The sequence below is a fragment of the Pollachius pollachius genome, assembly GCF_949987615.1.
Source record: "Pollachius pollachius genome assembly, chromosome: 17".
Lineage (NCBI taxonomy): Eukaryota > Metazoa > Chordata > Actinopteri > Gadiformes > Gadidae > Pollachius > Pollachius pollachius.
In genome coordinates this window covers 11,965,483-11,990,768 of record NC_136950.1, presented here as the reverse complement: position 1 = coordinate 11,990,768, position 25,286 = coordinate 11,965,483, and the positions used below count along the sequence as shown (strand labels likewise).

Below are 25,286 nucleotides of genomic sequence, written 5' to 3'. Positions count from 1 at the left end.
CGTCTGAGGTATGTTGTGATTCAGATGATTTTACATGCTTGTTCGTGTCTTCCATGACCCCGGGTCCTGAACCAACAAATAAGCCAACATATCTTAAACAAGAGGAAACAAGGAACCCCCCCAAAAAATGGATGTCCATTTCCTGTACTATAATGGGGCCAATAGGAACGAAGGGGTCAGTGACTGGGAGGTAAATGTAATCATGTGTGTAAATTGTGTTCCAGAGCAAAATGCAATCATTCAAAGTACCTTCTCTGATCAGGAATGGATCAGACAAAGGACAGAATATAAAGCCTCACATTTGCGGCCCACTGTTGCAGAGCCAACAACTCATCCTGACTGTGCTATTGTCATTGGACGTCCTCTCGTTAATAGTAGCTGTCTTGTTTTAACAGGCAGGGAACCCAACACTTTGAGTAGGTGGCATATTTCACAGCAGTAGCAGGCAATCAACTTTGTAAAGTGCCAACCGGAAGGACAGAGAAAGCAAAATGAGTCACAATGAAAAAACTTTTTATTTGTGTGTATGACAAACAAACTTGTGTATGTGTGTGTTTGTCGGCTCCATGATACGCAAGTTATCAGAAAATTGAAAATGAAGAAAAAAGCAGCGGGAAAGAAAATGTCCAAAATATCCAACATAGTATAACTAATCACCAAATTCATTAACTACATGGATGTTTACCTTGACCAGAGAGTGCAGACTCTTCTCCCCAAACATCTCCAGGAGGAAGGTGTTGTCTTCCGGCCTGCTGACATAGGGGTTGAGCTGGGAGGGCAGTGCTGCCAGCAGCTCATACAGACCTGGAGGGGACGAGAGAACACATGCATGGATTTAACACACAGACAAGCATAGACATGGACATAAAATACGCATAGGTACAGACAAAACTCAAAGACAAACCCCTGAGATGCATGTTAAACATTGTTCTGGAATTATTTTGTATGTCTCTCTTGCTCTCAAACTGTTACCATATGAAATTGAGAACACACATGCAACCCAAGGGAGCAATAAGCCACGTCCCTTAACAGCCTCTACTTCCTGGTTTTGTCACGTATTTGGACATGCATCTTCATAGCTTATGCCAAAGTGAGCTTTGATATCCACCCTCAAGCCAGATCCCAACATCTATTATTGATTTCCTTTACAACTCCTATGGCACAATAAGTAGTTCTATATGGAATCAATAAGTGGGGTTGAAATTCAGGTTTCCAATTGTTTTTTTGGATGTTGGGAATTTCAAGCGGTCCAAATGTGAAGGAGACTTCACTGTTCGATAATGACCAGAAGAATGCAATACTGAGCCGAACCTCCGATTTAGAGTTCACAGGTCTGGTTAACATTACTCATATTGAGATACTTCTTTTCCAAGACAATGTGTCCCAGATATCGTACCATATTGTAAAATAAGGCTAATAAGGCCTAAAAATAAAACAAAAATTGGAGGACCAAACATGGTTTGAAGACACCAACAGAGAACCCTCACCCAAGTGGCATCCAGGAAACCCTGCAGAAAGTATCGATGACTGTTCCATCCCCTCCTCCCCACACCCTCAACCCTAAAAGAAAAGTCAACATCAGGGAGTTGATGGTTTCAAGATAAACCGAAGCCGAGTTGGAGAACTCTGTGGAACCGGCGAGTGACCAACGGTCCTCTCCAAGTGCAACAGATTCCCGGGGAGCAGTAGCAGGCTCTAGCCGGTTGTTGCCTTGCTTCTTGGCCTTCTGGCCTGGCACTGATCCACTGAAGCGTGAGGGTAGATTAAAGACCCACAGGGTGCAGTGGAGCTGGGTTTCATGCATTAGGAAAAGCCCTCCTCCATTCATGTCACTGCACAGCGGCCTCCCTTCCTTTCTCCTCCTCCTCCTTGGATGCTAAACTATAAAGCCCAATCAGATAGAAGTTAAAATGACTCTTGAGGTTAACCTGATCGCATGGACAAAAACAAGTCAAATCATCGAAACGTCAAAACAAACTTGAGCCACTTGGATACTTCTTTTATAAGGTATTTCAGCAAAATAAATAGTCTAAGATTGCAAGTGTGTACACAACACAGTAGCACGAAACAAAGAAGATCTGAAACAAGCTCACATCTGAAAATGATTGATTGAGCTTTTGGTTGACGTGTGCCAGCTGGCTGATTGAGTGACTGAACGGCTCTCTGAATGGGCTGCAGTCACTGTGCACTGGCAGCTACAGCCTGCGGCCGGATAGGAGGCCCCGAGTATGGCCTGACTAGCCAGGGAGCACTTTGTGGAGCTCGTCCTACTGCTGGAGATTCAGAGATACATTGAGAGTGTCTCTCTATAAATTTAGAGAGACATTGTGGACATGACTGATAACACACTATTATGTGCCTCTTAACTGGTTCCTAATTAGAGATGGTACTGGTGATAGGGATTTCGTTCCACAGTGAGGCACAATATTGTATTGTGCTTCACGGTAACTAATGTTTTGCATGAGAGAAGGCAGATGTATGAATGCATAAGTAGGCCATTGAAAGTGAGCGACATCCAGTGATGAAGGAACATATGCATGACATATGCCGGAATAATCACCCACTCAATAAACGACTTGGCTTTAACTGAGGTCTGATACATCCATACGTCCTCATGTGTAGGTGATCACCTTGTCAAATGACCAACGGTATGGGAAACAAATCAGTTGTGGCAGTGATAGATTGAAAAACAAGCTTCCGCAGCTCCAGGGCTTGCAGGTCAGTGTGTCAGGGCGAACCTAGTGACCCACAGGAAAACTAACTCAAGACAACTGAACGAAGTGCTTCGGGAGCCAAGAACTAAACATGGTTCTTGCTAAGCTGAAATTAAATCTAAGATTGTACCTCAGGACAGGCGGTGGGGCAGGGAATAAGGAGGGAGAGAGTGAGAGAGCAAAGAGAGAAAAACAAAAACACAGAACCCATAATGGCTGGGAAGCTGCAATGTAGGAGTACTTCCAGTAGTGTAGTGTCCACGTCGGAACTTGTGATGCAGACAACAAACCAGGGGAGAGTCAGCATGACAGAGAGAGAGAGAGCGAGAGAGAGAGAGAGAGAGAGAGAGACACTTTGCGGAAGGGTGGCTGAGCACACGAGTCCACTCCAGACTCCTTCACTTGGTCACTGCAGATCTGGTCTGGCTCTCCTGGGTTTGTATTGGCTCGGCCGCTCTGTAAGCTCTCGTGAGGCGGGGCGTGTACGACCAAGGATCTGGAACGTCGATGAAACAGACCACGAGTTCTGTTGTGGCCACGGCCCTCGATCAGGGCCAGACCAGACTCCAACGGCCCTGAGTCCAGAGGGAGGCCGTGCCTCAGATGTCCCTAAGATGTCCGGTGAGGCCACGCAAGGGTTTCCCGTACGGGGAAAGTGACCACACCAACTGCCAAACAGCACTTCCCCTCTCACGCCCACACCTCCACATTGGTTAAGACATTTTGCTTTTGACCCCTTCATCGGAGACCAAAATGTCTCCTGTCATTTAGTCGCATTAAACATGATACACAGTAGTGACATAGGGTCAGTGAACTGCGGAGGATTTCGCTTCCTGGAGCAGAGCAGAAATTAGGAGGGGACAGGAGCTAATCTAGAAGACGCATGGAGGTCACAGGGATGTAAAATATGACCCAACAGCCATTACACATTGAACTTCCTGGAACTGTTTACTCATGCACCGCGCCTGGGAAGACTGCTAGCCGGGACTGCTGGGAGAGAAATATATCGCAGAGTCCATCATTTTGGAGAAAAGGTGAGCTTGTTTTTTCAAGCGCACACAGAAAAGACAGAGCGTACGTCTGGTGAAAATGAACTTGTCCTTCTGAAAGCAATGGAGGAAATGAACTCGGGGGCCTAGTTTGGTTTCCTCTCCCTAAACTCCCCTGTGCCTGTTTCCCCTCCCAGGTGTCCAATGAGTTATTAACCCTCCCCTGTATATCTATCAGCGATTTATTAAGCGCAAAACACATGTGAGGCTCATAGGATTTGGGGGGCAAGGGGGTGGGAATTAGGACAACATTCGGGAGCCCTTCCTAGCAGGTCAGTAATTCAAACGCTGCTATGCGAACACGTTTCGTGGCCGTCTGCGGTGAAATAATGGTGGCTTACGGAGGCGAGGCAGCAGGCAGAAGCAGCTGCAGTTTGTGTATACTAATCCACTCAGGGTCTGATTTACTTCTTTATTCTCCAACCTCAGGGACGGGGAGAGGAGAAGAGGAGGCCTGTCACAGCGCGAGGAAGAGCACCAAGGGAAAGAACAGGACCGAGATGTGAAGCGGCTGCGAGGGTTTGGATGTACACGTGTGGCAATCAATCAATTCTCACAAACGTCTAGGAAGAAAAAGTCAAAGACGGAGTGAGACACCTTTGTAAATAATGGAGATTGATGGTCATCCTCGACGCCGGCCTGAAAAAACTATTAGAGAACTGATGACTCCTACACTTATGTCAACACTTTTATTGTTGTTGCATGGGGAGACAACCTACACAAGAGGTGGGCGGCGGTTCTGTTGGAGACCGGATCTGGAGGGGGATCTGGACTGGACCAGACAGTCGGGGGAAGGCTAGGGTTCCTCAGCAACCCCATTACACAGCGGCGTCTGTATCACTTCCCCGGGTGTTCTTACTACCTGTACTGCTGTCTCAAATGAAACCGTCTTGGTGACTATCATACTACACAGTCTCAGACCTCTTAACAGATCCCTCCTCATGAGGGGGCTCATGATTGATTTCATTGATTTCATGCAGTGTCTACAAAAGCATAAAGGTCACGCGGCGGTAAAAGGATAACAGGAGGGTCACGTTTCTTCGTGAGTTAAGCACCAGCACCACTGTTGTGACATACTGTACCGGGCATAAAATTAAACAGAATTACATGTTGAGAAAAGCCCTGTGATCCGTTAGCATAACTTACAATGAGTCCACCAGGGATGTGCAGCGGATACAGTGGCGGCGCACTGTGTAAGACCAGGGAAAAGGGTAATATAGAAGACTTGGCAGAGGGGTCTAACAGCAGGGGTCTGCGCTACATTGAAACCACCAAGCCGCCCATTACCAGCAGCAGAAACCCAACCACTTCTGCACATTAAAAGAGAGGTCAGGGGACAAAGCCCTTCATTATCAGCCTCAATGATATTTCAATGCCTTGCTTCCTGAATCCCTTCCCTTGGCAAGATATTAGGCAGGGCTTCTCAGCATGGAAAAACGACAAATGACAAAAATGAGAGCGGTTATGAAAAGGATCCTCAAGTCATTGTCAAGATTGACATGGGGAGTATAGCAAACTCCAGATGATGAAAACGCAGAACCTGAAATCTATTGAATGCTTTTGCACGAACAAAAGCTTGTACTTTCTGTTTTATTGAACACTGCTTTGCAGCTCCCTTGTCCATGCACTACGCTCCCTCACACACCTTTAACCTTTTACAGGGCTGTCAGCACCTTGCAAAACAAAGCAACGATGCACGTGTTGAAATAACGTCATTAAAGTTTTATTTTCGGAGGCTCCTTTGGCCGCCTGAGGAGATGCTTTGTTTTGCAGTTGTGTCCAACTTCACATTGTGAACCGTTTAGACAAATGTGTTCCGCACCAGTAGAACCCAAAGCATCAGATACAGATAAAGGCAGCACAAAGGACAAGGGAAAATGTTTTACTGTTAACGTCAAGTGTTCCCTTTGTGCGGTATAGAGAAGAAGAAAGGCATCAGGTCAAATTGAGGGAAGGTGACGTTACGAACATGTGTTGATGAAAGTGGTAATGAGAGAGAAAAAACATACACATGTGCTCTGGCAGACGGAGAACGTTTAATGTGAGCAAGGTCTATACTTGTGAACGCTAGTGGCTTCTCTATGCCATTAGAGATCGTCCTGGATGCTACATACGTTCTTTCCTTCCATCGAAAGATCTAGATGAAAGATCTACTCCTTTTCTCCTACTCTGCATAGCTAGGGTATGGATGCTTTGAGGCATTTCTGAGAAGTGATAAAATAGCAGAAAAAGTACAGACGCCTTAGCAATACTCCCAGATCTACACAACTTGCCACCTTATCTTGCTTTGGCAATGGACCAGCAATGTGAGTTCGGATCATGCTGCAACAACTCTGCTGAAGCATGTCCTGTCCAGATTATACCGGCTAATTGAACAGCCTCATCTGCACCACCTGAAAAGGTTTAATTTGGATGATGCACACTAATAACAGCAATTCACTATGCATGTTTGCTCCATATATCTCATATATCTTCTCTTGCACACAAAGTGCAAGTGGCTTGATTTAACAACCCCTGCCTGTGAAGGTCAAACTGTAGGCAAGGTCTGTGCGGCCGTTTTAAAGCTCTTTCCAGTGTAAAAGAGCATATCCTGTACTGGCCAGTCCTAGATTTAGCCGTCTTATTAGGGATATTAAACAGGAGTTTTAAATTCCTCATAAACAAAAGTCCTTGTCTTGGTCTCTAGCCTTCTCCTTGCCGTTACTTGCTTTTTTGTGTTGTCGTCTTTGCTCTTGATTTTTGTCAGAGCAATGTGGAAACTTTGGTCCTGATGTAACTGGAAACAGGGCCCTCATCCAGTGGCAACAAACCCTTGTGTTTTGGTATCGTATCCCCGCGGCGGAGCTCCGGCCAGGGACAATGGCAGAACGGCTGGAACATGGCTGACTGATCCCAGGAGCTCCCAGCGCGAGTGCTGACACCAAGACCCTCACCCCCGCCCATGGCGTGCCTTAATCTACCAATTGACTAACTCACTCACTCACTCACTAACTCAATCACTCAGTCGTTACCCTGGTCGAATCAAGGCCCGTGGACGTGGAGCGTGGCCAAATTATCTGCCTTTCTTGCACGTTTGGACGGAAAACTTGCAGCACAAACACCAGACAAGCACAATGTAATGAAGAAGTATGTATTGTGGTACCGTTATTGGGGACTTGTATCTGTGAAAGCCACAAGGATTTTGAGTGTGGAGTGCTTAATATCAGAACAACGTGTATCGCTGTGTCCACTTTCACTCACACATGCGCTGTCTCTGTTACGACGAGAACCGTCCAGAGCAAGGCAGGACCGCTTGCTATGTCTCTCATATACACGGTGTATCTGGTAAAAGGGTTGTCCCGTTCAAAAGAAATCCCACTTTTATGTGTGCCTCGTCTGCCTGCCTCCTCCACAGCTGCATGCGGCGGCGTTAGCCTTATCTTTTAATGCTGTGAGGGGACTGTAAACCTTGATAGCACAGGCAGGTACGGCTTGGAATAACATAGTAAACGTTAAAAGGTTTCATAGAAAGCGGCAGTGTCTTTGGAAGAGGCCGCTTAGATGGTTGCATTGTGCCTGAGCATTTGTGTGTAAGTGTGAGTTTGGGTTAGCTTGTGTGAGTTTGTGTATGTGTGTGAGTTTGTGTGTACATGAGTGAGATTGTGTTAGTAGGTGAATTTGTGTTAGTGTGTGAGTTTGTGTTAGTGTGTAAGTTGGTGTTAGTGTGTGAGTTTGTGTTAGTGTGTAAGTTGGTGTTAGTGTGTAAGTTGGTGTTAGTGTGTGAGTGTGTGTTAGTGTGTTAGAGTGTGTGTGTGCGCGCACGCGCGTGCGTGCGTGTGATGCAGGTGGTTAGAGGGTTCTGTAATGCCAGGCCCTGGGCGACATAACGTTTATTTTTTTGTGGCTGTCATACTTAAGTGGATAATAATCCTACCCTGCGACACCAGGGCTTCCTTTAGGGTGCAAAGTGAATCCTGCACTGAATAAAAGGTACGGCAGAAGGATTCAGTTGATTGTTGCAGTTGTAATCCAAAAGACAAACATGTCTTCAACATGGTGATGAGATGAGATGGAGATGGTTAGGTTGTTTTTTTCCAGCAATTTGTTTTTCTTAAGTCCCTTGCACATATTTTTGTGGTTTCATGTACCAAAATGGATTGATGTCCTTTTTTCATTTTCATGTCTTTGTTTCTAAACATTGGAGCATAACTGTGTTTATTTGGGTTATTTTATGATGAAGTGGGTTTTTCCAAACAACGCAAATGAATTAGCATTTGTTCTGATTGGTCAGAAATTATTATTATTAAGAGAATACCTAAGGCAGAGTTCCCATATTATCAGAAGCATATTTTTTATAATTGCATTTTTCTTCCTTAAGTATGAGAGACATCTGCATGATTTGAAATACCAAAAGGTAATCCACTTTTACATTTTTATTTTCCAGCATGTCTTAGTCCCTTAGCTTCAAACCGGGTGTTTTTATTAAAGTGGCTTTAAGGCATATGCATATCATATCACTTATGATCTGGTTGATCAAAATTTTTGGCCCACAACAGCTTTTTGACATTTTTACAACGTCATACTTAAATCTTACACCAGAACTGCTCCACCTGTGACTTTGATATCTCAAACTTACTCAAAGTCCCGAATGGCTCATAGAAAGCCACGGTTTTGCAATAGTATCTAAGGTAGAGACATTTATTTCTCAGAAAAGAAAAAATACTTTTACAATGTCTAACCAGCACATCTAACAGTCAGACAAACAAAAAGAGGAAGGGAAAATCCTGCTCGGGACAATATGGAACCTTTCAGCGGAGACGTCAACGTCAATACCATCAGGTCTTAATCGGCCGTACGAACCCCCTTCTGAGCACGGCCCTGAAAATAAAACACGCGAGAAAGGGCCTACGCTACGCTCTCCGCCAGGGACGTCCGCTAACTACTAAACCAGGGGAGGAAATGGGGCTATCAGGTGCAAACACACCCACACTCGGCACACAGCGAGAGCACACACCCACACTCACTCCGGGACACTCCCGGACTCGCCGAAGCGACCTCTGCAGTCTCATAAGCCAGATGCGTTCGGGGTTCTCCCGTGAGACGAGGTAACCGGGGCAGGCGAGCTGGGTCGGGACAGCTCCGGCGGGACGTGTTGTTCTGTCTGTCTGCCACGCCCGACGGGCCGTTCGCTGCTGTGTGTGTGTGTGTGTGTGTGTGTGTGTGTGTGTGAGAGAGGAGACTCTGGACGAGCAGCCGTCTGGGTGGGAGCAACTTGGGAGTTCAGAGGATCTGTCGCTTCGGGTGATGACGGGAGAGGAAGTGGTGTTGTCACCGGGGAACTCACTTGACGATGATTAACTAAGATACCTTGAAGATTGGTTGAAATGAAAAGTGTGGTTCGAATAAAACGACACTGTTTGTTCAGCAGGTTAAAGCGTGTCTGTCTGTCTGTCTTTGGACAGGCTAAGGCACTAGCTTAGGGGGGTAAAGCGGCTCGACTTGTAACCATAAGTTTGCTAGTTCGATCCCTCGTCGACTGTAGATGTGTCCCTTCCTGAGCAAGACACCTGACCCTAACTGCTCCCGACGAGCTGGCTGGTGCCTTGTGTGGTTGACACCACTGTCGGTGTGTGAATGTGTGCCTGAATGGTTGGAAGTCGCTTTGATAAAAGCGACTTGCAACCATTCAGGCACACATTCACACACCGACGGTGGTGTGTGATTGTGTGCATGAATTGTTGCAAGACGCTTTGACAAATGCGTCTGCTAAACGCCCCCAAATATAAAAATATAAACATACAACATCCTCGGACAAAGATCGTCTCCTACAACAGCAGCACACCTCATCATCAAGCACGATAGCCCTGATTTAGAAAGCTGCACAGAGATCTGGAAGTCACACCAAAAGAGCTTTACATGAAAGGGACCGCAGGAACCAGCCCTCTGGAAACCAAGCAGTCGGTCGGCTGCCCCCTGCCATCCCTACTGTCAGGCTAGAACGCCAGCTTTCCAACATTTTATTGTTTTACAGGATTATTTTCTCACTATTTGGTTTCATTTATGAACTTAATTCGCATTGTTTATTTGGGCAAGTCGAACGGGAGAGAAAGCGACAGCCAGGAATAAAATATGAGAGAGAGAGGGAGAGAGAGACTATGAGCGGTCCATCCATCTGCCACTTGTATTTTCTCTCCAAACACTTTCATAATGAGCATTATAGGAGCTACACACACACTCACCACATATGAAGATGAAGTGTCATGCTCTGGCCTTTAATAGAGGGAATATTTCCCCATTATTAGTCCCTGACCTGTAGCACCAGTTGTTTGATCAGCACATTTGGACAGTGTCCCTGTGAGTCTCCCTCTGTCCATGTGTTCGTGTGTGCTAGTGTGTGTGTGTGTGTGTGTGTGTGTGTCCGTGCGCGTATATGCTGTAAGTGTGTGTGTGTCTGTGTGTCTATGTGTGCAAGTGTTAGAGTGTGTAAGTGTGTCGTGTGTAAGTGTGTTACCGTGTGTAAGTGTGTGTGCGTGTGTTTAAGCGTTACCGATGTGCTCAATGTGTGTGTGCACAGGCCATAGGGTAGTGTTTTCAGAGCCAAAGTGGGTGGGAATCCCGCCGTGCCATTTGCTCCCGCTGAGCTCCCCAGAAGCCCCTGCTGGGGCCCATCAGGCTCCGCTGATAGGGGCATAAATGTGTCAGTCACCTGCCGCCCGCCTCCCCTCCAGCCCAACACCTGGTCCTCGACCGTGCAACGCCGCTGAGCGCTTGTGAAGGCCTCTATGCAAATGATTCCATTCAAGCTTCAAGTCATGTTCACATGTTGAGGGGAATCAGAGAGGTGGGCCTGAGACGATGGGGGTTCTGATTTAACTGAGGAGAATTAACGGCTTGTTAACCTGAAGGCGTGTGCAAGATGCCGGACAAATTTGTTAGAACTTTGGTCAGAGTTGAGGGGAAAGTTTGTCAGGCTTGCAAAAGGTACCTTGATATCCCTGTGGCTAAAAAAATAAGAAAGAAAATGGGTGATATATTGGCAACTAACTATCTATCAAAGCAATATCGATGGTTGAGTTGATTCTATAAATGTTCACTCTGTTCGTACTTTTTGGAAGTATTATATTTCAATAAAGACAACGCAATTAGGTCAGAAATCAAGACACCGTTTGGCTATAATTACAATGAATGTTTTTGTATTTTTTGTATTTGTTAATTTGACTTGGTCTGCTGGTGTTGGTCTTTGTCTTGACAGAAGTCCTGAAGCGGACTTGGAACTGAGGCTTCTCCACTTTAGTACTGACCCGGATGTTACAATGAATGTCAACCTGACAATTGTAAGCAAACCTAGGCCCGCAGAAGCTACAGCCTACACAGCAAACATCCATGTGTTGCCGTCAATGGCTGTTGCATTCTGTGGTTGAGACTCAAGCGTAGGACTACGCTCACACACGCACACACACACACACACACACACACACACACACACACACACACACACATCAACCTACCCACACACACATAGCCCGACGCTGAAGATGTGCTGAAGGAATTAGGCCGTTACATGTTTTGTTTGGAAACCAGAATCCCAGACCAGTAATTGCCTGAAATGACTTCTAATCGTAATTGATGGTCTGGCTTTCTACTCTTGTCTGTTCCCCATTTCAATAAGAGGGAGATGCATAGGACAAAAAATATATATATAATCATGATAATAATAATGATAACATGAAAAAAATAAAAAAACGTCTGGACGCACTGATGTGCACAGACTTTATATCCATCAGAGAGTGCAGTTCAGGTCTGCCCCCAGTTGACCCCTAAAAACACACACACACACACACATCTGTTTGTTCCCATGGTTGACGAATTGTAAAAAGGGCCTGTGTGTGTGATGAAGTAATGGGCCATTAAAGTTGACTAGAGAGGAGGACAATGTTCATGATAGGAGAGGTCGTGACCCCCTGGCTGTCCTCGCCTGGATGACAGGCCTGACATCACACCATTATCCAGACACTCTCCTTGTAGTGCATGTGCACACACACACACACACACACACCTACACAGACCCACACACACCTCATCACACGTGGGGGAGGTTGTGGTTCGGGGAGTACGGGTTGATAGGGCGTAAAACGTAAGGTCTGAACCCCCAAACGATATTCTTTGAACTGAACGCCGACCTTGTGTCTTTATTTAGCGGTAAATTTGCCCACGCTGCTGTGATAGCTATTTTGAACGTGAGAAAAGGGATTGTGTGGCAGTTGGTATTCTCTGATTAAAGGGAGCTCTGATCTACCGGCACATCAAACCCAAGACAGACTGCAGTCAATACTCACTTACTCGTGCGGAAAGGAATGTGTGTGTGGTGCGTGTGCTAAGCGTTTGTATGCGTATTCATGCATGTGTTTTCATTGTGTGAATAGGACGGGACCCATGCAAAACATGGTCAATTGTTATTGGAAGAGTTTGCAATGCCAGCGGAGTCAGTGTGGATGTGTGTGTGTGTGTGTGTGTGTGTGTGTGTGTGTGTGTGTGTGTGTGTGTGTGTGTGTGTGTGTGTGTGTGTGTGAGTTTCTCCATCTCTAGTGTGGAGAGAGAATTTTCAGCACAGTTCTCCTGTATTTACCCAGATCTAAAAGGAGCTGTGGAAGGTTAGTGGCACCACATCCATTCCAAACGGGTGTACGAGTGTCCTGCAGATCACTCAGGAGGGCCGTTCCGCACACCCAATTAGCGAGGGAGCGAGCGAGAGAGAGAAAGCCTTACACATACTCATTACTTAATCTCATGTCTTACTCATACTCATGTATGTTCGCTCATACATGCGTGACCTCAAGATAAATATTGACCTTTTTTCGTTGAATGGTTAAAAGAAACACGAACACAATCATCTTCCTGATTGGTATCAATCCTCGCCGGCATCAACGGAGAGCGTTCATTTCAGCTCCCCTGGTCGCCCCATCCATGAACTCCTAGCATTCAGCACCACATTACCCCCTAACAAGTGACTCCCCCTACTTGAAGGGTCTTTTCGATGTTCTCATTTGTTTTTGTTGTTTTTTCTTACCTGGCTCCGGGCCTGACGAGGTGGACAGGGCAGGCATGGCTCCTGGGGGGCCCTCGCTGGCCTCGTCCTGGTCTCGGTCCGACAGCGGCCTCAGTGGTAGCTAGCTTGTGGCTCGTCAACAGGGAGTGGGGGGGGGGGGGGGGGGAGAAGCGGAGGGGGACGTAGGGGTCGCTATTCGCGGGGCCGGCCCTCGGTCTTATGCCATGGAGCCCTGTGGAGAAAGCAGAGGGCAGAGAGGTGGCGTGAGCGGGGAGAAGGGCCACACGCATCAGAGCACACACTGGAGACTCTGTGTGACTGTGTGGGTGGGATCGTGTTATTGGGGGGGGGGGGGCCCAATTACACGATATTCTCTTTACTGTAGCGGTGTGTTGTAAACACGGTGTATGTTTGGCTTTTTCAAAAGTCAATACGCCTAAGATAGCACATTTCTAAGAGCAAATGTTGGTTCAATGAAGGCCTGGAAAATATAACACAATACAGAACTTATGAAGACACGTCTTAAAACTGGTCACAGTATCCTTTCTTCTTGACAGCTATGAATTGGAACGTAGTCCTGCTTCTTATTCCCGGAATGTATTTTTACACATCGGTGGAGCAGATTTTAAATGTCAAAAGTGAACTGGCTGTAATAGTTATTTTTCACCTTTCTCGCCAATCATTTATGATGGTTTATTTCTTGTCTATTAATACTTTGAAACATAAACCGGTGAGAAGGCTTCGTACTATCTAAAATAATGGATATGAAGTGAACAAGAAGTATGTAGCAAAGTGCTGCTCACTTAAACCATTTTGGAGATACCTTAATTCGGGTAAATAAATCTTTCTTTGCGCCAAACTTGCTAACTTGTATTGTGTGACATTTATGATCCAAAGGGACACAGTCCATTTTTTCTTCATGTATTCATCACAGATTTGGTATCTGAACAAACGGCTTTGAAGACAAACGAGTCTGGTATTGGCACCCAACATGAGGGAAAACTTCTTTCCTCCTCCTCCCCCCCCAAAACAAAACCTGGCCCATCTCAGAGCCCATTTCCAAGTCGCACAGCCATCATACCAGCAGACAAATTCAAGATGAAACTTTTGAGATGATGACAAGTGCTTCGTCTCAGGCACGAGTTGCGCTCTACACATGTTTTCGTTTTGTAATTTGGTCAGAACTTGATGGAGTTTAGCAGCTGAATCTGTCTGCAAATGACGTGGTTAATCTTAACCCGAATGTCACCTCATATTTCTTTTTGGCTAGAGCAGACTTTTTTTTTGTCCATCGAGGACCCAAAGAAATAACAAAACTTAACAGTTCATCTGCCGCTCAGAAAGTGAACGACTTCAATTGAACCCACCGTCCAGCTATGTAGACTCCTGAGTTAAAGCTTTGAAAATATTTGTCCCCGGGCGAAGTCTACACCACAACTCATTAGGGTCGATAATAAAACTTAATCAAGCTGGTCCGATGCAATCCATCAAATCAATAGTTCAACCTCTCTCTGCTTCTGCACAGCTAAATAGCATAAATTCAACGGGGAGAGTAATTATGTGCCCAAATTCTCCCCCGTTTTAAGTGTATTGTGTCCTGTGTCAACGATTTACCGCTGTTCACTTCTTACATATATTTGCTTAACCTTTATACAGTTATACTCGTTCATACATTATGTTCATTGCCATGTGTAAAGACAAGCCTGAATTATTTTTCTGAAGTACTAATTCCTTGCAGGCCTGTAGTTGTGGGCGAATGCCAGGAACAGGGAGAGCACATATGTAGTCTGTACACACTGTGTTTGTTTGAGTGTCCATATGTATAAGCGCTGACAGCAGACTTGGTGAGTGACCCTGGGTGTTTACAACCAAACACCTCTCAACTTCTGTACGTGTACACAACACACACACACACACAAGTGCAAGCACATCCATCCCCCCACACACACGTGCAAGCACACGCCCCCCCCCCCCCCCCCCCCCACACACACACACACACACACACACACACAGACTCTCTCTCTTAATCTGCCGAGCAAAGATGTGAGAGCAAATTAACAAGCCCTGCTGTGAGCGATGTGTGGCAGAGTGACCCATTGACATGCAGAGCTTTCCAAACCCTTCAAGTCAGGTTGAAATGCAGGGTCATTGAAACTCAAAACAACATACAGGACAGCGATGGGAAAGAGCAGCGGCTTGGCAAGCCCACCCAGGTGTAATAGAAAATGAACCTAGTGTTGATATGATATGTCCCCTGTGATATACAACACATATTAGATAAACACATGATCATGCAGGATTAATGCCTCATCTAATCAACACATTAAAAGCGTTGGTATGCAACTGTGTAACGGAATGAGACACACAGACACAATAAAAAACCCACACACACCGTTAGAGAGCCAGCCCACACACCAGATCCTGTCTAAAGTGTGTGTGTGCGTGCGCGTGTCTCTCCGAGGGAATTATGTCCGGTCTATGGTACTGCAGGCCAACTATTGCAGGTGTTGCTACCGTTATGCAGCAATCAGAGCTGTGTGTGTGTGTGTGTGTGTGTGCGCGCACACGTGTGATTCTGTCACAAGGGGACATTTGTAGCTATTTGTCCACTTTTTCCTGTGTCATCGAGAGAGTTTTCCTCAGTCAATATTATCCAGCTTCTCAAAAGGGAGTAGTGCTCATAATAAGAGACACACAGGGAGAGGAACTGTGGTGAGATAATATGCTGTGAATCAGTCCGTTCTGAAAAGGAGCCAAATAGATGATCGCTACAACAGACACAAGGTACATAACAACACAGTGCACCCTTTTTAATACACAAGAGAATATGGACAGATTGTCTTCGCATCTTCATAGGTCAATAGGGGAATATTGCAATAATAAAATGACTTCCCATTCATCCTGAACAGCCCGGAAAGAGTTTTCGACAACACATTAGGATTGCATTTCTTTGGAAACAGAAAAATGACACCAAAAACCCAACAAGGAAGGTTTATTGGCACACATTTTTATGCGTGTGTATATATGTAACCACTCAGAAATTCTGAGCAGTAATTCATCCAGGACAGTGACCCACAAAGACAGCATCATCCCTGCCGGTCTGTCTGTCTGTCGGAGGCAAACATACAAGTCCTCTGGCCGACGGAGGGGGAAATCACATGGAGGGATGTTTGGTTTATTTTGTGGTGCATAAAATGTGTGTAAAAAAGTTGTTTAGTAATGCATAGTAAGTGTTTAGCAATGCATTAATTTGTGTTTCCGCTTACATTGCTTTGGCGAATGAGTGCGTCGCACAACCTTTAAAAGCAAATTAATATTGGAGGGAATATTAGATGTGAATATCAGAATAGGCTAATTTATTCTACAAACAGAATACGCAGGCCAGACATCGACTTCCAGGTTGTACTTTGTTTTGCGTGAGGGAGGAAGGAAATTGAAAGCGACATCAAAATGACAAAAAACGACAGTGACCGGGAAAAGTGAAAAGTGCAACGGAGTTGAACCCTCTGCGGACGTCCATAAAGTGGATTAAACGGGGTCAGCAGAGAGAGCGACAGGTCGGGAATGATAACCACAGAATCTCTCCAGCGGCCCCGGCAGCCACAGCGGGGACCCCAAAACCCCAACGGGAGCTGAGCTCATGGCAAAAGGCATCAACCCCATGCCTAATCGGTTTGGTGTTTCACCGAGCGCGCCCTCCCACATTTTTGCCCAAAGTCTTTGAGATCGGAAGGACAGGCTTTAAATCACAAAATAAAGAAACAAATAGGACAAGCGATGCGGTTCAGGGGCCTGGGGGGGAGGTGAGTGGCCAGACCTCGCTACTCCCTCAACCGTTTGCCATTTGTTGCGTCCAAGAGGGTGGGGTGGTGGGGGGGAGGAAGAGGTTGACCGATGACCGAATATTCCCAACCCTTAGTAAGGATCCATCTTTCCATTGAGGGGGCCCTTAAGAAGGGCCAGGAAGCGTGCCGCCGCACTGGGAAAACCTGAGACACTTTATGGTGCACTGAAGGACCGTAACAGACAGACTTAAAGAAACATTCCCTGCTGCCGGAACGATCTGGTCCGGCCGGGTCTGCTCAAGATCCCATGGCCACCGTGGAGTGAAGGGAGTCTGACTGGATTTGTGACCCTAGATTGATAGGAGAGGTACGCGCCTCTGTACTGGCTCCTTGTACAATGGTGTTGGCATCATCTAGTGGTCGCCCTGGAGCATTGCAGGAGAAATTGACATCAAAAGTGACCGGTGAAAAACAGAAATTAAACACGTCCAACGCAATCAACTTCAAAACAAATACTCTGTCTATAGCTGTTTGGTCTTTTTCTACATGTGATACATTAGGTTTAATCAGAATTTGGAGAGAATGTAGCTCAGGGGTGGGTAGTTGTATTGACAGATTCAGGGTTGACAGAGGGGGGTGGGGGTCATAGAGGGCAATTATTCTTCCTGTCTTTACCAAGGGAGGCGGTCAGCCGATCCCCCTGGGGCCCAAACAGGTGCAACCATCACACTCTCTCAGCTGGACGCTGATGAGGCCATGTGGCAGAACCAGAGTTGGAACAACGGATGGCTGACGTGGGGGGGAACATGTAAAGGCCTTTCACAACATAGAGCACAGGGACAGCCTGTAACATTTTTCAGAATCAAATCCAAATCAAGGTGATACCCAGATTGATATCACCAAACTCTAGGTTTGCTTTCCCCTCCGGCGTCAAACGCATGCTCTTCACCCTATGAAATAAAACCAGAAGACCCAGGGGCCACGTAGCGCAGCTGAAACGGAAAAAAAGGGGGGGGGAAACTGAGACGCTCCAAAGCGTGACGCAAAGAAACCGATACGGCGCACCACGCAGGCTTGAGCGGTTACGCACACGCCGCCTCCCTGTGAGCGCCGCACGGCCGCAGGAAGCTCTCCCAGAGCGTCGGGTCCGAAGCCCTTGCCAATCCGGACCGCCGGAGGCCCCGGGTGGGACGCTGTCTCGGCACACCTCGGACCGCTCGCCCCCGGGTCGGTGACAGGAATACTGGATCCTGTAAAGGGTTTAAGGGTCCCACGGCAACAATGACACCCGACGGCAAACCTCTCCCTCGCGTGACCGGCCGGACATCCAAAGCACCGCTCTCTCCGTCACACCTGCTTGGGTTACTGGTTACGGGACGCTCCGGGCTCGATGGCTTCTTCGTCTGGCGATACGGCCTCTTGACTCAGACGTCCCCTTCGCCGGCCCTTGGCGCGGCCGTGGATGATCGTTCGTCTCACACCCCGTTCTGTCTCAGAGGTGTCTTCTCTCGTTGCAGAATCCAGTGGTCCGTGAACAAGTACATTTCAAGGTTTTTCTTGCGTCGCCTTCCATCGCGATGACGCTCTTGTACCGCTTCTTAATAGCTAGAAACCCCTAAACCCTAACCTCTTAAAAGATGCTGCAAAAAAGGATGGCAATAAACCTTGACTTTTGCCCGCTTTCTAAGAGGGCAACCCCTGGCATTACACGATGGAACAGTAATAGAGTGGTAATATTCTGCATACAATATACTATATTATATGAGGATATGTGTTTGTGTGGAGTTTGGAGCATACCAGATGGTTTGAAGATCTGCTGATCTCCACATTCACCAAAGAGCAGCGTTGGCCCAAAAACCAAAGCTATCCCAAAACAACAATACTCAAGATATGAAATGATCAAAGAAGGTTGTCAGGTCGTGTCTTGTTGAATCTCTCTTCCCCTGATTATTTCTCGGACATGTAATCCCAGATCGTGTAACCGTATCCGTTGCCCCGTCTACTCGATCCTGGGCCGTGACCACAGAGGCCCGGGACGCTGGGTTTTGATTGGGCGCTCTGTGCTTCTTCATTTACAGCCGTGCGGTTTTCGAGGGGCTCAACATCTTGTTTACGACGATGGAACGATGGAACCATCCATCAGTGGATAAACGAGGAGAGTGAATATTAATGTCACGGTGGTGGTGGTTAGAAATTATCCAGGGAGGGGGGGGGGGGGGGGGGGAGGGCATCCTTTTACACAGCGATGGCACATACTAAACTACACTTACCCAATATGCAGTTTATAAAACCCGTTGAATAGGTACAGCCTTTTTCCAGTCCTTGGGAGAGTGTTGACATCTGTACTTAAGACGTCTGCAAATGCTGATGATGCCTTTCTATCTGCAAATTATGAACTACAACGGACTGAATTTGAACAAGACTTCCCGCGATCCTTCAAGCCCCATTAGTTGCCGTAAGCCTAAGGGGGAGATGAGGAGGAGGAGGTGGTGGTGGTCGTTGGGGGGGGGGGTGTTGTTCTTGGGCTGATGTGAGGACAGATTGGATGTAAAATCAATTTGTATTTCAGCTACTCTACATCATATGGGTGGGGGGGGGGGGGGGCTGTGGAGGAGACCGCAAATTGCAAAGTGCAAGACAGACGGATGCAGATAGAGTTACGTCCCTACGCACGCAGACAGTTATGGCGTGGGTTTGCGGCATATTTTAACTTTAGTAAAGGGGAACATTCAATTACACATTACACAAAACGAGTCCACGTTACGTCTCTCTCTCTCGTGCGCGCTCAATTTTCTATACACACACACACACTTCTGTTTCTGTCGTATAAGTATCATTGCAGCGCATAGAAAAACACAGATAAAACAAGAAATGTTCCTCACACTGACACTTGGAAAATGGAAAAAAGTGTTGAATAAGTTTCAGAAAAGGCAGAATGAAGAAGACGAAAAAATGAGTGAAAGTAGAGGAGAAAGGAGGAGGAGAGCCGAGCAGATGAGAGGAGGAAAGGAGAGGAGACCAGAAGAGATGAGAGGAGAGGGGAGGACAGGCAAGGAGAGGAGAGGACAGAATAGAAGAGGAGAGGAGAATAGATGAGCTCATGTATATATTCCAAAAATGTCATATTCCTGCAAAGGACAGGTTTATTGTTTTACAGTCAGGCAGTTGGAGTTTTAAGAGTTCATGTCATCCTGACTTTTCCACATAAAACCACAAAGTTTTCGTTAAAAGTACAAGGTACAAAGTAATGGGGGCTGATTTCCTACGCATGCGACAGCAAACGCAAAAGCTCTTGTAAGTCTAACCTGTAATCCCACAGGTCAGACCCTGAAACCGATTCCCTGCTAGCTGTCCAAATATATATCTACACTTATATTACACATGGCGTATTAAATCAATCCTTTTCTTAGACAGCTGTTGAAACCCATTTCATGGGACATCGCTACACCACCCTCTTGCTTTAGTTTATGAACTGAGGCCGGTCGGAGTGAAGGGGTATGACTGGGGCTTCTCCCTCTCTGGAAGGTCAAAGGTCAGCTTTTCCCAGAAAGCACCTGCAGACGCTTAAGCTGTCTGGTGTAACGCAGGTCACCACCCCAACCCCCCCTTCCTGACATCCACAGTGTCCTAGACATCTGTCCGCATAGTAAAAGACATATAAGCAGCTTATGAAATATTATGAAATCATTGCCCTGGGAGGACACAAAAAAGGAGGACGCAGACTTAGCGGCTTAATATTTCGGCAAGGGAAACACACAATGCCGAATGTACGCACACAGACAGACAGACACACACAGACAAACAGACAGATATTTAAAAGCACAGCTGCACCGGGTCTATTATTAAAGAGCAAACAAAACATACCTTCCACTCGGAAATACGCCTACACTCCCATTACAAAACACACACACACACACACACACACACACACACACACACACACACACACAATGTGAATGAGCGGAACAGACCTGAAACTCTGGTTTGGTGCTTTGCCTACAGACTCATGCTGCTCCACGCCTCCACCCTGTATCACCCAGTCACTCACAGCACACACAGCGTCCCTGGGAAAATCCAAACAGAAGGACAACACACAGGATTAAATACAATGAGGGATGGCTGAGGGATAATGAAGAAATCCAGTCCATTAAATAACCAACAATTATAATGAACAACCGCCCTGACCGGTTTGCACTTCTCAGTGTCTGTTTAGTACTGGGGTTTTTGAGTGGGTGCAATAACAACAAGTCACCACTAGAGGGTGCACTCTGACCAGCGAAGAGGCAGACAGCTAACATCGTCCTGAGATCCATCCTTAAATCCTGAGTATGTGCATGTGATGAGGGCGGGAACAGGTCCATCCTGATTGGCACACCCATCTCTCTCTCTAGCAACACTCATTTCACTTTACAAATTATTCCTTTTAAGTGGGAATATTTCCCACGCAACAGGCTTTAGAGTGAGTAGTGGCAACAGTGTTACAAGCAAGTTTAGCAAGTTTTTTTTAAGGAAGTGAACTTTTCATTCACAAGTTTGTTGAATTCAATGAAGAGATCTTACACACACGCACACGCACACACACACACACACACACACACACACACACACACGGTCTCGATGCTAATCCAGCACACTGCTCATGTTGTGATACATACGGGATGTAACACAGGGCTGGGGATGGTTGGATTGGCGGATATATGGATGGATGGGTGATAGATGGACGGACAGATAAGAGTGAAAAACACTCTGTTTAATTCGGAAAAGCTCATCAAGGAGAGAGCGCTCGGCTTAAGTCCCAGAGGGGTCCAACCAATGCTGCATGACATGTTGCTTGACGAGAGAGAGGATGGAATGGCGTGAACCCAGCCGTTACATATCCAATAACAGGCAGGGTCTGTGCCGACCTTAATTGGGTGCTGAGGAATCAGTGCAGTAATTAGAGAAGGGCCCTGGCACATGCAAGCACAAAAACGCATGCACAAATGCACGCACTCATCTACGTGACCGTTGGCGATGGGAACCTGAATTTTTCCCTCAGACCTGTTGTATTCATGGCTCTGTGTGTCATACATTCTAAGTTCTCAGTTCCTGTAATTTCACAAAAGCAACCGCCAGAGAAGCGCCGATGTCATCAATGACAAACAGCAGGAGAGAAGACGCATGGAGAAGGAGGTAAAATAGGACAAAATCAAAACTGAGTGAGAGACAGGCAGAGAGAGATTGTAGACAAGGCACGGGATTCAGACAAGATGATTTTCTGTCAGTGCTTCCTAACGAGGCAGTACTGTAAATGGACAAAAGGCCAAACAGGGATTTTTAGCTGTAAAAAAGCGACCCTGTTGTGTCACAGATGGTGAAATTGTCTCCATCTTGGGAGCACAGAGAGGTTATAAGGTTCCAGCGGGACAACCCACACCGCTGCAGATGTCAGCTCTATGCCAGCCGTCTATGCTTGCGTCCGACCGTTCCGGAGGCCCGAAACCTCGCCTCCACCCTCAGGTAATCCTCACGCTAAGCTGCTTAGTGCCGGACAACAGACACAGACTAAACTAACAGGCACCCGTCCTGGCACTGCTGTGCCATAATGGCTTTTATTGCAAAGTCTTGGGGGGTTGCCAGGTAGATTCCCTTTGGGGAGAAAATTCTGAGTTGATGTGCTTTTAGATAGGCACTCAATTAGTTTTCACTCAGGTTTGTTGCCATTTGGTCCATCAGATTGAAACAAGAATTGAGTTAGAAAAAGAACATCTTATATTTAAAAGAAAATATTTTCCCCTAATAGGTCCAAAGTCGAACGCATCTCAACGGTGAGAATGCGATTCATAAAGCAGCCTCAAGCCGGGCTCGTTCTCCATCCTCACCCACCTTTTCAATGACCAAGTACACCATGCTTTCTGAACAACACACCTCCCACCCACATGGGAGACATGTTGAGAAAGTTGTAATCAGCTGTGTACGAATGTAAAATAATAGACGATAAAAATATAACCCTTTATTTTCTACAACAAATTCCAGTTCACGGGAATGTATGCAAGCTGTATAAATTCCCAAGGGAACACAGCGATAAAGTTTGCATGAACACAGCTAGAAAGATAGCAGAGATGGCTGTGTACGGCTGTGTGAGAGTTGCATCTCTAATTGAGGCCTGAAAGCCAAGACTCTACCCATAGACAGGGCTTTGTTGTCTGTTGCTGCTGGCGGTACTCAACCTGGGAATGTCCACTCCCGAGTGAGTCAATAGGACAGTCTTTTGTGGAAGCGCTATGGAGTTATCAGACAAAACATTTAAGTAGCACCCTTTACCTCCATAAGTTCCCCTCGTACTTCTTAAATTACTTTTTGTTTACATTTTTGCTTCGAAAAGGCTTTACAGCCAATGATCTGTCACATCATGGATTAAGATATCCTAACAATGTAATAGTAAGAACGTCGTGTGATGCAATCATTGCACAACTCGTGACAGGAAGGCTTCACATTGACAACACTACTGAATGACACACATGTAGAAGTGTGTGTCTGCACGCATATATGCAGCATGTGACTGCGCTAACATCTCTCCCCTCCACGCATGTATACATGAAAGCTCGCAATAAATGTATTCATGATGAATACAAATTAGATTTTATATCACAGCAATTATTATTTATTATTATTTTACTATTGTTTTGATTTTACAGGAGGCACTATCGACCATACATTTAATTTATAAATTGGCAATCATTATTGTAAAATAATGGAACTTGAGGGTGCAGCCCTACTGCTGTACAGATGTGACTGACAGTCCTCCATTTGAAACACATTCAAATAGCCCCCCTCCCCTTCCTCGTACTCCAGTGGGCTGACCCTGGCTTGACCCCCCCCCCCGGACCCCAGACCCACAGGGGACTCTACAGGTGGCAGGGGCCAGGAGTTGGCTCACTTTAACATGGGGACAGTACCGACTGTGTGAACAACACACTGTGTGGGGACAGCGTTTCCCATTCATCAAGGTGATTATGCACGTGTGTGGCGTATCAAGATGCAAACGCCACACATTGCGTGTCCTCACAAGAGTTGAACCCTGGGGAGGGATTGGAATCAAACAAGGTCGGAGCAGCAGTGCTCAGCAACACCAGTTGAGCTGTGCATTTTCCACCTGATGCATGGAATGATATCCACTGCACAGAGCATGTGTTTGTGTTCAAGGTATTGCATTTACGAATTGATTAAATCAGTATTTTAGATATTTCATTTAAATTCTCTTATCGCTGGCCACTTTTACACAAAAACAGCCAAAACAACAGTGAAGCTTTATGCTACAGCGAAAAATCATTAGGCTTGAATTACATTTCCTAATTATTAACATGATGATTGGAATACATCAGCAGCCACATGGAGCTGCCAAGCAGGCATACCTGTGCTCAGGCCACAACAGAGCCCTGTTGAAAATGAACTTGGCAACTAATTTCAGAACAGAGCAGCATCAGGCATACTATTCAAAGCGATATCAATTGTCCAAGGTCCCCTGATGCCTGTCCGACAGGGAAAGAGGCCGGCATTTGTCATTGTCATTGTAAAGAAGGAGAAGCAAATTGCCGGTTTAATTATTAATGTCTTTAGGGAAGGGACTTGCACAGCAAAGTACCTGCATGCCATCTATCTACTGACCCCGCTGCGCCTATACCAGCCATTGTTGGTGGAGAGCAACCCGCCGCGTGTAAAACTATACGCCAGCCCACAGGTTCACACACACACACACACACACACACACGGGGCAGGCGATCGGTGTGCACGTGTAGTAACACTGCCATTAATAAGTAATGACAGCGTGTGAGAAGGAAGCGGCCAGCCACCACCAGATGAAGGAGATTAGATGAGAGCCAGCCAAGGCATATCAGGGAACGACATGAGGTGTACCTGCTAGATCAAAATAATGTTTGAATGAGCAAAACTCACAGTTGAACGATAGAACAAAAAACAACCAAAACTATATTTCAGCAATAGCAAATATTAATTAAAAGTCAATACTAGGCAGGATCCAACTTGAACTTTTAGAGGTGCTTGCGGTCTAGTTAGCGACCTCCTGATCTGCATGCATTTAAAGTAGTCACAGACACACACACACACACACAGGTCGCTCCTTAGAGTCTGGGGCTCACATTTCACGGAGGAGGCAGAAACGTACAGGGACCGGGGATGCGGCACGGATGGTGCCAGCCAATCAGCAGCAGTCAAACACAACTACACAAAACCGGCAGTGCGGCATCTCAGGTGGTCGGTCCAGGCTCAGGCTTCAAAATGAGCCACAGACAATATGGGACACACAGGCCCCGCCCCCTTATCACACAGGCCCCACCCTCACAAACCCACAGGCCTGGCCAAAATACACACACACACCCCCACAGGCCCCGCCCCCTCCTCAAACACAGGCCCCGCCCTGCCAAACAGACACACACACACACACTGTAGGCTGTATGTAGCAGTGGTATTGTTTTTAGTTGTGTGTTTGTGTGTGTGTGAATGTGTTAGCGTATGTGTTTGTGTGTTGATGCACACACCCACATAGTTTACATATAAGGAAATGCAGAGGTTCAAAGAAGATCAGTGTGGTGTGCGATTGTCTGGGCAGTGAGGGGCCTGATTGTCTGTGCCTAAACACTGAAGAAAAACAACATTGCCCGTGTGTACATTATCTGCACAGTGGTGATCACATGCCAAAATTCAGATCCAAAGG

The 25,286-nt window shown here is 46.4% G+C and overlaps 1 protein-coding gene across 2 annotated transcripts in view; it reads right to left on the bottom strand.

The window, feature by feature from the left end:
* The window catches only part of mpp7a (MAGUK p55 scaffold protein 7a), a 119,795-nt gene that overhangs the window by 77,529 nt on the left and 16,980 nt on the right, over nt 1-25,286 (bottom strand). The window contains exons 2-4 of one of the 2 annotated variants that reach the window (XM_079754361.1): nt 20,545-20,637; nt 12,810-13,020; nt 686-804 (exon numbers count right to left, since the gene is read on the bottom strand). In XM_079754361.1, coding sequence (XP_079610487.1) covers nt 686-804; nt 12,810-12,846 — 156 coding nt within the window. In that variant the 5' untranslated portion in view covers nt 12,847-13,020; nt 20,545-20,637. The remainder of the gene's footprint in view (nt 1-685; nt 805-12,809; nt 13,021-20,544; nt 20,638-25,286) is intronic. The other variant, XM_079754362.1, reaches the window with a different exon arrangement.